Below are 12,667 nucleotides of genomic sequence, written 5' to 3' on the forward strand. Positions count from 1 at the left end.
TTTACCCACTATTACTATCTATAAAAGTAAAGAAGTCTTGGTGACAAAAGAGATGAGTAACTGTTCTCCTTCATGGAGCATTCAGTCAGAAGTGAGTGTCAGAGCATAGCGAGTTGTGACCTGTTCCCTTGCACATTATGCAGAGGTAGCGCTCTTTGTGTGTCCAAAACCCTTCATGTATATCGTCTTGTTCGTCAAGCCTGAGACCTGTTAGAATTCTGGCAAGCATTTTCAGACTCAGCAGACATAACAGAAGCTTATCTAAGGTCACCTTGTAAATCCCTGATGGTTGCAATGAGATTTGAACCAGAGACCTTTTGCTGCTCTGCTGTGGCTTGCTCCTCACCACCCACTCAGCCAAGCATGATGTAATGGGTAGAGAGACTAGGATCTGGGAGACCCACATTGGAATCCTCATCATCTATGGAAGCTTGTTTGGTGACCTTGACTCAGGCACTCTCTCCTTCCCAGCCTAATCTACGAGGGCGGGGTGGGGGTGGGAGTTGGTTGTTGTTGTTGTTATAAGGATAAAATGAAGGAGGGAATGAGAGGAATGTTGTAAGCCACTCTGCAACCCCATCGTGGAGGAAAGCAGGGTATAAATATCTAATTAAATAAGTATTCCCGGAAGAGACTTCTTGGGTGATACCAGATGGCCGATTTGGGTTCACTTCAAGCTGTCCCAAAGAGAGCCAGCTGGAAATGGAGTGCCCTGGAGCTTCCAAATGGCGCTCAGAAAAGGGGCGGGCTGTGGGTGCCCAGGGAGCATTTGGAATGCTCTTGCATCACATCCGCGGCTCCCCGGGCGCCTCTTGACTTTCCAGACGGCCGGGCAGGCGCTTCAGAGAAAAGGGACCACTTTGAAAGGGGTGCTTTTTTGAGCCAGCTCCCAGCAAGCCGGGGGCAGGACCGGAACGGGGGCAGGAGGCAGATGTGCGCATGTGGACACGCTTTTTTGGTCTACCTGCCTCCCATCCCCCGGGTGGCTTTAAACGCCCTTTCCCAGAATTCTTCTGAAGCCTGGGCCTGCTGCTGGCTTGGCCTGTGAATGCCCACAAAGGCACCTTCAGCCCTTAGAATATAATAACTGACTTGGTATGAATTATTAATTCTCCAAATCCCAAATAGCAAATCTGGAAAGGTGCCTTGCAATTCAGTTCCATGACAGTTGTCAGTTTCTAGGGAGGAGGATGAAACAGCCTTCTTTATCCCTTGGCAAGAACTGCAGTCCAGTCCAGTTGGTAAAGTTCCTATCCTATTTAAACCTCTGATGTATTTACTCCACTCCCAGTAGGTTTCAGCCAACCCCAGGTAGGTAGTAGCCTCCTGTTTTGACGTCAGATTCTAGAGGAATAGCCATGTTACTCTATTGCAGCCAAAACATCAAAGAGTTTTGTGGCATCTTCAAGATATATTCATTGGGGCATGAGCATTTGTAAGCCAGAGGCAACCTTATCAGGAACATGAAATGTTGAAGGTTTGTCAGTCATGCATAGAAGTGTTGTGTGTGTGTGTGTGTGTGTGTGTGTGTGTACGCGGGCGCACTTGTATCTGTATATCTATATACATCTATACCTATTTATGGTACAAAGAGCAGAACAATGGGGGAAATTGATACAAAGAGCTGTCAGAAGGCACAGCATTCCCAGATGGGCGTTTTGCACAATCTGAAAACACAAACTAGAAAGAAATAAAATGATCCAATCAGAGTGGGTGCAGACTGCTCCAGAACAGTGATGAATTGGCATAGTTGGATGAATGCAAGAGCAATTGCTTTCTGTGTTGAGCTAGCCACTTCTGAACTATACTGAGCCCAAGCTTGAATAGAATCACATCTGCATAATAATTCCTCCTTTCAGCAGGTTCTCAAAAAACTCCTGATGGTGTCATTTGAGAGGATAGGAAGATTGTTGAAAGACTGTGGATTATGAGATCACTGATTTACTAACTCCTATGTGTAACCTGTCACTAAATTCAACCATTGCACCAGGAAATCGGACAGTAGTAAATGTGACACCAACTTTTAAAAAGGGATCCAACCTTTCAGAGTTGAGGAAGTGAACAAGCATGTAAACAACAGTGACCCAACAGACATTATATACCTGGATGTTCAAAAGGCTTTTGACAAGGTACCTCACCAAAGACTCATGAGTAAATTTAGCAGTATGGTTCTCTTATGGATTAAATACTGGTTAAATGACAGGAAGCAAAGAGTAGGAATCAATGGATAGTTTTCATAATGGAGGGAAGTAAGTATTGGGGTCCCACAAGGATAAGTATTGGGACCAGTACTATCTAATATATTCATCAGTGATCTGGAACTCTGGGTAAATAGTGTAATGGCCAGGTTTGCAGATGACACCAAATTATTCAAGAAGATAAAAATCAAGGCTGACTGGGAAGAGCTCCAAGAGGACCTGCACAAACTGGGTGAGTGGACAATAGTGTGGCAAATGAAGTTCAATGTTGGTAAGTGTAGGGTGATGCACATTGGGACAAAAAAATCCCAATGTCAAGTATAGGCTAATGGGATCTAAACTTGTTGAGACTGAGAAGATCTTGGAGCCATAGTGGATAGCTTGATGAAAGTGTCAACCCAGTGTGCTGCAGCAATGAAAAGGATAAGCTCTGTGTTAGGGATTATTAGGAAAGGGAATAAACAGCCAATGTTGTAATGACCCTGTACAGATCTGTGATGTGACCTTGTTGGGAATACTGTGTATAGTTTCGGTCACCATATCTTTAAAAGAACATTGCAGATCTGAAAAAAGTACAGAGAAAAGCAACCAAGATGATTTGGGAGTTGGAGCACCTTCCTTTTGAGGAAAGGCTGAAGAGTTTGGTGCCAGTTTGGTGTAGTGGTTAAGTGTGCAGACTCTTATCTGGAAGAACTGGGTTTCATTCCCCACTCCTCCACTTGCAGCTGCTGGAATGGCCTTGGGTCAGCCATAGTTCTCACAGAGTTGTCCTTCAAAGGGCAGGTTCTGTGAGAGCTCTCTCAGCCCCACCTAGCTCACAGGGTGTTTGTTGTGGGGGAGGAAGGTAAAAGAGATGGTGAGTTGCTCTGAGATTCAGAGTTTAGGGTAGGATATAAATAAAATATCTTCTCAGTTTGAAAAGAGACAATTAAGGGAGAGGACATGATAGAGGTTTAGAAAATTATGTATATGATAGAGATAGTTGAGAAAGAGATTTTCTTCCTCTCACACAATAGTAGAACTCAGGGGCTTCTAATGAAACTGATGGACACTAGGTTCAGGACAGACAAAATACTACTTTACACAGAGAGTGATTAAAACGTGGAATTCACTGCCAGAGTGATGGCCACAGGAATAAACAGTTTTAAAAGGCGTTAGGTTGATTCATGGAGGACAAGTCTATCAATGGCTACTAGCCATGGTGACTAAGGGGAACCTCCGCATTCAGAGGCACTAAGTCTCTAAATCCCAGAGCCAGGAGGCAACATAAAGGGAAGGCCTTCACCTCCATGCCGTTGTTGGCAGTCCACTGTCTGAGACAGGATGCCTTTCCTTGTGTGCAGAGTGCAATTGGGCTTTCTGAACTGAGAAGACATGGAGCAAGCTACACTTTGCTGTGATATCTGAATGCAAGTACCTGAGCAAACTGGTTTGTTTTCTGAAGGGTGGGGTTCTAAGCAGTGTTTCACAGAGACCTGTTGGATGCAGACATCGGTGCTTCTGACTGGCTCTAGGCTGCACCTGTGCTTTGCAAGGTTATGAAAATGTGTCTGTCTTGGATTACTGAGCCTTCTGGCCTCTCTTTTTAATGATTTCCCCTGGCCCTTCTTCTGTCCTTTGCAGACAGAGAGCATGCGAGTGTGTATGTGTTTGTGTTTCAACTTCATGCAGCTGATCAAATGGGCACTGGCCTATGAAATATGATTTTTGGATGAGTTTTAATCTTTAAGGTGCCTCTGGGATAAGAGTTGGCTCAATTGGAAAGGATTATTTTGCTGCCTTTGCACATTTTCTCTTCTGTGGAACCAGAATTTCAGCTCAAGATATTTTGTTTCAGAATAAGGCCATTTAAATCAGTAGATCGCTTCTTCTGAGTAAACATGGAACTGACCTGAAAGACTCCTGTAAGGAACAGACCTATTTTTTTCTTTGCACTCTGTAATAAAGTCCACCCACCCCTGTTGCACCCACAGAGACAGAGTGGAGGCAGCGGAAGGCTTCAAAGAAAGGGGAAGAAGAGGACGAGGACCTCACAACAGAAATGAGGAGCCTGCGGGAGCTGCAGAAACAAGAGCTGAGCAAGGTAGCTGATGTGAGGAGGTGGGAAGTCAGGGAGTGGATCAAGGCAGGATTGTCAGCTCTGGATGTGGAAGAACCTGGAGACCAGGGGCGGGGGGGGGGGGGCGGTGTCCTGGGGGCAGGGTTTGGGGAGGGGATGAATCAGCAAAGTTCATTGCCAAAGTCCATCCTCCAAAGCAGCTGTTTTCTCCATAGGAATTGGTCTGGAGATGTTGTAATACTGGAAGATCTCCAGGCCCCACCTGGAAGCTGGCACCCATAGATCAGGGGAGTCTTACATAGGGGCTAGTCTGAGCAATTGCCCAGGGACCATGCTAGGGAGGCCCCGACAGTCAGTGGGAGTGACAGAAAATAGTGGTGGCCAATAAAGTCAGAATGTAAATGGAAGGGCATTTTTGAATGGACATACATTGCAAAAGCCAGCATGTCATTCTTGTCCAGAGTGGGAATAAAGGGGCATTCGTGTGTGTGTGTGTGCATGCACATGCACCTGGAAGTCATGGTGACTTCTGGTGAATGACTCCTACTGGGGATCTGGGGGATTTTCAGAGATGTGGCTGAATAAAGCCTACCCATCCTCCCAACTGCTGGTATTCCAGAGAGGTCTCCTATCCAATTACTTGCTTAGCTTAGCTTCCAAGATCTAACAAGATTGGATTTGCCTGGGCTATTTGTCAGGGCGTGGGGGCATTCTTTACTTTTGTCTGGTGCCACAGAATCATTCAATAGCCCTGAGTGGGGTGGAGCAGCCAGAGGGAGCCTTCAGGTCTGCTTGGATCCCTCATAATCCTGGGTGTTCCTCCCTCCCTGCAGATCGCCTCCAACCTAGGCAAGCTCATCCTGAAGGAAGAGATGGAGAAGTCACTCCCCATCCGGCGGAAAACCCGCTCCCTCCCCGACCGAACCCCCTTCCACACCTGTGAGTGAGCATCAGCCTTGCCTCCCTGAGAAACTGAGGAGGGGATAGCATCTCTCTTATGCAGGGGCTGTTTCTCAAGAGGGCTGGTTCTAGGCAGATGTGGCCACCACTGCTTTTTTAAAATTGACTTTGTTAAGGGCAGGCATGCTTTCAGGACATGTAAGAGCAAAAGATGACATCCAGTTAAATTAGTATTAAATAGAGATATAACAGGAATCCTCCTATGAAAGGAAGGTGGGTTGGATGCTGTGGGGGTGACTGTATGAACAAATCATATAGCAGCCAGCCTCCTCTAAGCATGGCTCCCAAACTCCCATGGCCTTTATTTTGGAACACTTGGCCATTTACATGGTGTACTTCTGAGTGATCCACCCTATCATTTGGGATTCTGAATGCCTGTGTTCCTGCTCCCTGGTGTGGAACAGCCCATCATTGGGAAGCAGTAGCAGATATTTCCTTCAAAGGCTCTGTCATTATCTGTGCAGGACTAGGAGACAAGGCCTAGAGACCAGTGTGGGAGTAAAAAGCAGCCTACAACCCCCACAATGCTTGGCACCCACTGTAACTAGGGTTGCCAAGTCCAATTCAAGAAATATCTGGGGACTTTGGGGGTGGAGCCAGGAGACTTTGGGGGTGGAGCCAAGATCAAGGCTGTGACAAGCATAACTGAACTCCAAAGGGAGTTCTGGCCATCACATTTAAAGGGACGGCATACCTTTTCAATGCCTTCCTTCCATAGGAAATAATGAAGGATAGGGGCACCTTCTTTTGGGGCTCATAGAATTGGACCCCATGGTCCAATCTTTTTGAAACTTGGGGGGTATTTTGGGGAGAGGCACTAGATGCTATACTGAAAATTTGGTGCCTCTACCCCAAAAAACAGCCCCCTCAGAGCCCCAGATACCCGCAGATCAATTCTCCATGATTTTCTATGGAAATAAGTCTCCACAGGGAATCATGAGTTCCCATCAGACATTTCCCTCCCCTCCCCCTGCTTTCTGACAACTCTGAAGCGGGGGGAGGGCCTCCAAACCGGGGGATCCCCTGCCCCCACCTGGGGATTGGCAACGCTAACTGTAACCAATCGGTGTCCAGGGATTGTATGAGGAGATGGATACATAAACTTTGTGGGCTGTGGAACTGCATTCTTTTCAGGCTGGGAGGACAGTCTGTGGCTGAGAGAAGGATCCCTCACTCAGAAGGCAGAGTGAGTCACAGGCAGTCAGCCTGGGGAAAAGGGCTGTGGGCCCTGACGACTAACAGGTTAGGGGAGTACAGGTAGCCGCGTTAGGGTTTATTTTCATTTTCCTTTATACACTGTTACATCTGCCTTGTTTAAATACCCATCCCTGTATTAATAAACCTTTATCTTTCTAATGTTCTCAGCCTGGTCATCACGCCTGCGTTTCTCGGTTAAAAGGGACATTTTTGTTGGGCTTGGGAGGGTACTCTGGGCCTTCCCAAGGGACCATCAATCCAGAGTGGTGGCAGTGTAAGGCAAAAACCCACTGGGTTCATGACAGGCTCCTTCCCCCTGTCAGTGGTCAACTTGGAGCAACACCCACCATGCTCTTGCACAGTTCCCTTTCATTTCTATGGAACTTGCAGAGCTTTCTGGTGGCTTCACAGAAGAGGCCTCTGTTCCCAGCTTTCTTTGCAGCCTTGCCTCTGCATGATTCTCAAGCTGCTGGGCTGTGTATGAGGCACAACCTTATGTGAAAGTGATCATTTCTCTTGTTCTTTTCCAGCGCTGCATGGAGGAAGCTCCAAATCCTCATCCCTTCCTTCCTATGGGAGAAGCACTCTTGCCAGGGTAAGAAACCAGCTAGAATGCCAGTACAGACCCCAGGGGCGCATGGTGGGCAGCCTGGTGTGGCACCCAATGAGAGGTGCTTTCAAAGCAGGATTCTCATGGCTGTGGGCACCTCTCAGGGCCCTTGCTTTGCATTTTCACTCTAATGAAAACAGTAAGACTCACTCTGCCTGGGCAGTCAATCCTCCTGCCATGTCTTCCCTTATCCAGCCTTACCCCTGTGCAGATTCTCAGCAGCAACAACTGCTTCTGAGTTTTGTGAGGCTGTAGAAATGCCCCCTGAAAGCTAACTTCCAGAACCTGTGCAGCTGCCAGTTATTTCAAGAGACCCATCTGTCAGTCCTACTGCTGCAGGGATGGGATGCAGCCAAATGCATGTCCAGCCTAGATATGTAGCATTTCCAGAAATGTTGAAGGCCGAGGCAAGAGGGGACCTTCTCCTTCTCCTCCTCCTCTTTTTGGAAAGAAAGATAACTCTTAGAAAAAGTTGCCACATTTCATTCATTCCAAAGGGGGGGGGGGGTACATGGGATTTTTTTCTAGCACTCCCCAAAACTTGCAATGGAAAAATAATTTTTTTAAAAAACCAAACCTAAGCCTCTCATGCTGTACATTATGAATGAGGAAAATCTTAAAAAGCATTCCATTAATTCCAAAGAACTATATGTATTTCATAGGAGTTTGTTTTGGTGTATCTCAAAATGTCCCAATGGAATGTTGTAAAGTGCTCAAAATTTGAAAAAGAAAATCCAAGAAAGAATGGACCCGCCCACCTACTACTTTTTCCATTTGGTAGGGAGGGTTTCACAGCTCTGTTCCAGCCTACCTTTAAAGAGGTTCTTCACCAAAGGCTCTTGAGTCAGCTTTGTAATCATCAGGGGGGGGGGAGGTGCAGATCCTTTTACCAATTAGTATAATGCTGGGCAGCTTTGAGCAGGAGTAAATGGACAGTTTTTACAGTAGAGGAAAGTAAGCAGCGGGGAGAATCAGGTACTCTTTCATTTGTCATAAATTATATGAAATCCGGATGAGCACTGAAGTGACTGTTTTTGCAGATGACACCAAATTACTCAGGGTGGTGGAACACAAAGCAGATTGTGAAGAGCTGTGAGCAGATCTTTCCAAACTCTGTGTGTGGAGAACAAAGGAGCAAGTAGAATTCAGTCTAAGGAGGTGTAAGCCACAGTGGGAGATAAGATGCTGGGGTCATTGTTCTGGTCTAATAAGGTTCTTCTTATGATCTTTTACAGCTACAGTCAACAGAGTTTAGCCCAACTGGAAGTGAGAAGGGCAGCCCAGGTAAGAAAAAGTATAAGCCAAGGGTTTGGGGTAAGGGCAGAGTTTGCCGCAACCCCAATAGCGTCTGGCCAGGCTCCATTCCTGTTTCCTTAGGACTGAACATACACAGCTGGCATACCCGCCTACATGCCCTTTCTTTTATGTTTTGCAGGTCTACAGGTAAGCGCACACGCTTCCACAGGAGAGAAGACACTGGTGATATATCATGCTATTCTCCCCCTTCCTTTCCATCCATGAACCCAAATGTCTATTGGGACCAAGTTCCAAGGAGAAGAGGGTACACAAACACTCCCTGGCAGACCTGGCGGGGGTACAGTGTGGCACCATAAACTCAAAGAGAAAGGGGCGGGGAAACCAAAGGAAAGTCCAAAACAGGTCTGAAAGTAGAACTGGGAGAGATTAAGAGGGGCCAGCTGCCCCAAGCCCTGGAGCCTGCTTTGACTGGCTCCTTTGCTCAGATGATGCCCTGTGCCAGCTGCACACATCAGCGCTCAGCTCAGCACCCAGCCAGTGGTGAGTGTGTGTGCTTTCCTCTGCAGAATGGCCAGCGAGGACGGATGGACAGAGGGAACTCCCTTCCTAGTATGCTGGAGCAAAAGGTAAGTGCTTTGTTTGGGGTGCAGAGCAAGGAGGGCGTGAATATGGTTTCATACATAATGTTGTAACAAGGTGTACTCTTTGTTTTGTTCCCCCCTCCCCCAAAAAAAGATTTACCCACACGAGACGCTGATGGTAACGAATCGGGGCCGTGTGAAACTTCCTCCAGGAGTAGACAGAACGAGGCTAGAGGTACAGAGCAGAAGTTTCCTGCACTACTTATAGTCTCAATGCATCTCTGTTGATGCATTTATCTCTGCAGTGCAAGGCCCAGAAAAGCCAAGTTGGTGTTGTGCGTCAGACTAAGAACTTGGAGGCTCAGGTTCAAATTCCTGCCCAGCCTCAAAAGCACACTGGGCCAGTTTCTCCCTCCCTCTTACCTACCACTCTGATCTCCTTGGAGAGATGGAGGGTATTTTCTCAACGGACACAACAGATTTTTGCCTTTTTCATGCCTGCTGTTGCGATTCGTGTTACCGCTGGTAACAGTGGTTGAAATGATCAGCAGAACACTTACAAGAAAGCACCCATTTGTCGCCTCTCTTCCACAGAGACACCTCTCCCCCGAGGATTTCCTGCGTGTCTTTGAGATGTCACCAGAGGAGTTCAGCAAGCTGGCCCTGTGGAAGCGGAATGAGTTGAAGAAGAAAGCCTTCCTCTTCTGATCCCCTCTGAACCAACGGGCTCAGTGTGAACTCCATGTGTGTCACGCCGTCTTGCATCACAGACGCTTTAGGGCTACGACTGAGCTGGTTCCAAGGAACTTTCCCCTTCTTTTCCATGCACCTCACTTGCTGCAGAGGCAGCTCCAAGCCTGGTAGAAGGTAGAAAGAAGCAGGCTCAGAGGAGAAGAGCAAGAGCCTGGCCTTCCCTAGGCAGGGCACAGGACACAGCCTGCATAGGCAAGAGGAATGGGGTGAAAAAAGGAGGTTGTGCTCTGCCCTCTCCCTTCAGGTCCAGCAACGTTTGACAGGGCTCATCAGAAGCTTCAACCAAACACCATGCCCACCCTCAGTCTGTCTTTTGCTCATAGGCATCCAGGGCGAGATGCACACCGCTCTAGGTGCCAAAAGGCTTAAGGGACAGACAGCAAGGGTAGCAGGTCTTATCCCACCTTCTGGACCTACCATGCCTCTGCTGGAGCAGCATCTCACCGGGGCACAATTCTTGGGGTATCTGCCACACAACAGCACCAGCTGGGGAAGTTTGCAGGCTCCACTGCACCTCAAAACCTTAAGTCTTTGCTACCCCTCTGCTTTTCCACGGAAAGCGTTCACCGGTCTCCTCCCACCCCGGCCGGGCTGCAATGTTTTCATGCTAGTTACGGAAACAATCCAACACCTCTGTCAGTGCCATGCAAAGTATCTCTAGTGCTGGGCCATATTTCAGCAGGCAGGCATGTGCTGGCTCCTATCAACTCCTCCCTTTTCCCTTGCTCTGCTCTTCACTCACCTGCCTCCTGCTTCCTCTGCCCTTCCATGCTTGCCATTTCTGCTTAGCTCTCTAGCCTGCCAAGTTAGCCCTGGCCTTTGTCCCTTTCTTAGAGGTTTCCATCCCCATGGTGCATGCCTTCAGCTCAGTGTTTCAACTCTTGGAAACAGCACTCTGAGCTTGCTGCCTTCTCCCCTCCAGCTTTCAAATGGGTTTTCTTGGGCTGTCAGAGCAACTCAAGAGAAGGCAAAGGGTGCCCAGAGCCACAGGCTTCTCGAGAGCTTTGCCATTGCATGTTTGAGCCTCTGCAGATCTTCCTTATCTTGTTGAAAATGGCTGTTTAGCCTCCATGGGCTGAAATGGCTCCAGAAAGCTGGGCTGCCTCAGCCTCCTGAGCCAGCTAATGGACTGCTGCTATGCCAGCTTAGATAGTCTAGACAAGTCAAGGGGAAGGTGCTGAAGGCAAAGAAAAAAGGTCTCAAGCCTGCCCTTTGCCTGTTTCCCAGCCTCCCTGGTTACTCTTAAGAAAATGAGAAGCCATGTTAGATCAGGCCAATGGCCCATCCAGTCCAACACTGTCACACAGTGGCCAAAAAACCCAGGTGCCATCAGGAGGTCCATTAGTGGGGCATGCACAGCCTGGGGGTGCTAGAGGGGACTGCTTTTCAAGATTCCAACCAGGAAGAGCACTGTTTTGCCTTCCCAACTACAAGGGGACAGGCTTGCCTCCAACCAAGCAGTTGCAGGCCTGGGGGCAATGCTTGGGCATCTTCAAGGAGCCAACAGCTCTATGTGGTGGGGGAGGCTAGGGGTTAAGAGACAGTCCTCTCCTCCTCCTGCAGGTGTTTTCCCACAATGCCCACCAGAACCTTCTCTACATGGGCTTGCACTTGACCAGAAGAGAACCAGGTGATACATGGGGAAACATCTGAGTCTCCCTTCTGCCATAGGCTCTTTTTCATCCAAGCCACTCCTCCCCTTCCTCTCCCCCAGGCTTGCCAGGGTTAATATATACACAAGTCTGACCAAGGGCAGAGGTGGCAGCTTTTCCAGGTCCCACGGAGAAGGGAAAAGATCATCTCACCTGCCAGCTGAGGGATATTCACAACCACAAAGCAGCTCTAGCACTGCAAGGTTCACTTGTCGCAGATCCATCCTGCCCTTCCACCCGACGTTCCTTTGTAATGTATCAGAAAGGGTCCTGTGTAAAGATCCACAGAGCATGAAAACATCTTTTTTTGCTCCCACCCCACCCCACTACCTCCACCCCTTTCTCAAAGGCACAGCAGGGTTAATGGAGCATCAGACCCTGGAAGGAACAGAAGAAGTCCTGAGGACTGAGATGGTGAATCAAGCAGGTCTCTCTTTTCAGATTGCTGCAGCAAAGGAGGACTTACAACTTTCCCCCTGGGTGGCAGAAGACTAACTAGGGAGCGAGTCTTTGCCTGGGTTAGGGATGGGGGATCATTCCTGTTCTTGCAATTCAGCCAACCACCCCCCAGCAAAGGTTCTTTTCTAGCAGACAGCTGTGGGAAACTGCTATGCCTGGCTCTGCGGCAAGAGCCTGGCATCCAGCACCCTCCCCAGCTCTCCACTTTGTGCAAATGTAATTTATGAGAAGCCACTGGTCTCTACTTGCTTTTCCACTGCCACTGATGTGAACATATCTATAAATATATAAATAGGGACTCCTCCATTTCCAACACAGTGGCTCACTGCTGTCCCGGCATTGGTTCCACCCCTGCCCTGATGTCAAACTGTGTGAAAATGATTTCCTCTCCTTTTAAATAAATGTGAAGTGGCTTTATTCAAAATGTCTTGGTATTTGGGGGTGGGGGGGGGAGAAAGAAGAGTCAGGCCAGTCTGGTGCAGATTCCCACATTTACGTAGTTCTAAGTTGTTTCCAAGCATTAGGACCACTCAACCGAGCCATGCAGGGATTTGCTTGCAGCCTGTCAAAGTAACAATTAAGATAGGCCAAATCTTAGTGGCCAAGCCCCTTTCAGCTGCAGGAACTACTTTAGGGCTGGTTCATTTGTATCTGACCCTGCCACAAAGCAGCTCAGGGGAACAGACACACTGAATTCCTTCCCTTCCCCTGGTCTTTGCCAACACCACCACCACCACCACACTGTGAAGGGAATTAGGCTGAAAGAAAGGCTAACTAACCCTTGCACCAAACTGGCTGCCTGGCCTTTAGGACAAAATGTTTTACATTTGGGTTGGGCCTTTGTGAACTTGGTGTAGGTCAAGAAGGATCTGGGCTGAATTACAGTCCTTTGGGAGAGCCTAGCTGTGCCAATCAGCCACAAAAAATGCTCACTTGAAAAA

At 48.1% G+C, this 12,667-nt stretch overlaps 1 protein-coding gene across 3 annotated transcripts in view; it reads left to right on the plus strand.

Moving 5' to 3' along the window:
- Positions 1–10,194, plus strand: part of DMTN (dematin actin binding protein) — a 45,430-nt gene extending 35,236 nt beyond the window's left edge. For 2 of the 3 annotated variants that reach the window (XM_060251208.1, XM_060251209.1), the window contains exons 10-14: positions 4,172–4,281; positions 5,091–5,196; positions 6,945–7,009; positions 8,260–8,308; positions 8,460–8,584. In XM_060251208.1, the coding sequence (XP_060107191.1) occupies positions 4,172–4,281; positions 5,091–5,196; positions 6,945–7,009; positions 8,260–8,308; positions 8,460–8,545 (416 nt within the window). In that variant the 3' untranslated portion in view covers positions 8,546–8,584. Of the gene's footprint in view, positions 1–4,171; positions 4,282–5,090; positions 5,197–6,944; positions 7,010–8,259; positions 8,319–8,459; positions 8,585–8,819; positions 8,908–9,016; positions 9,098–9,456 lie in introns of those variants that run through there. The other variant, XM_060251210.1, reaches the window with a different exon arrangement.
- Positions 10,195–12,667: the final 2,473 nt, after the last annotated feature.

This window comes from Heteronotia binoei, chromosome 12 (assembly GCF_032191835.1).
Source record: "Heteronotia binoei isolate CCM8104 ecotype False Entrance Well chromosome 12, APGP_CSIRO_Hbin_v1, whole genome shotgun sequence".
Lineage (NCBI taxonomy): Eukaryota > Metazoa > Chordata > Lepidosauria > Squamata > Gekkonidae > Heteronotia > Heteronotia binoei.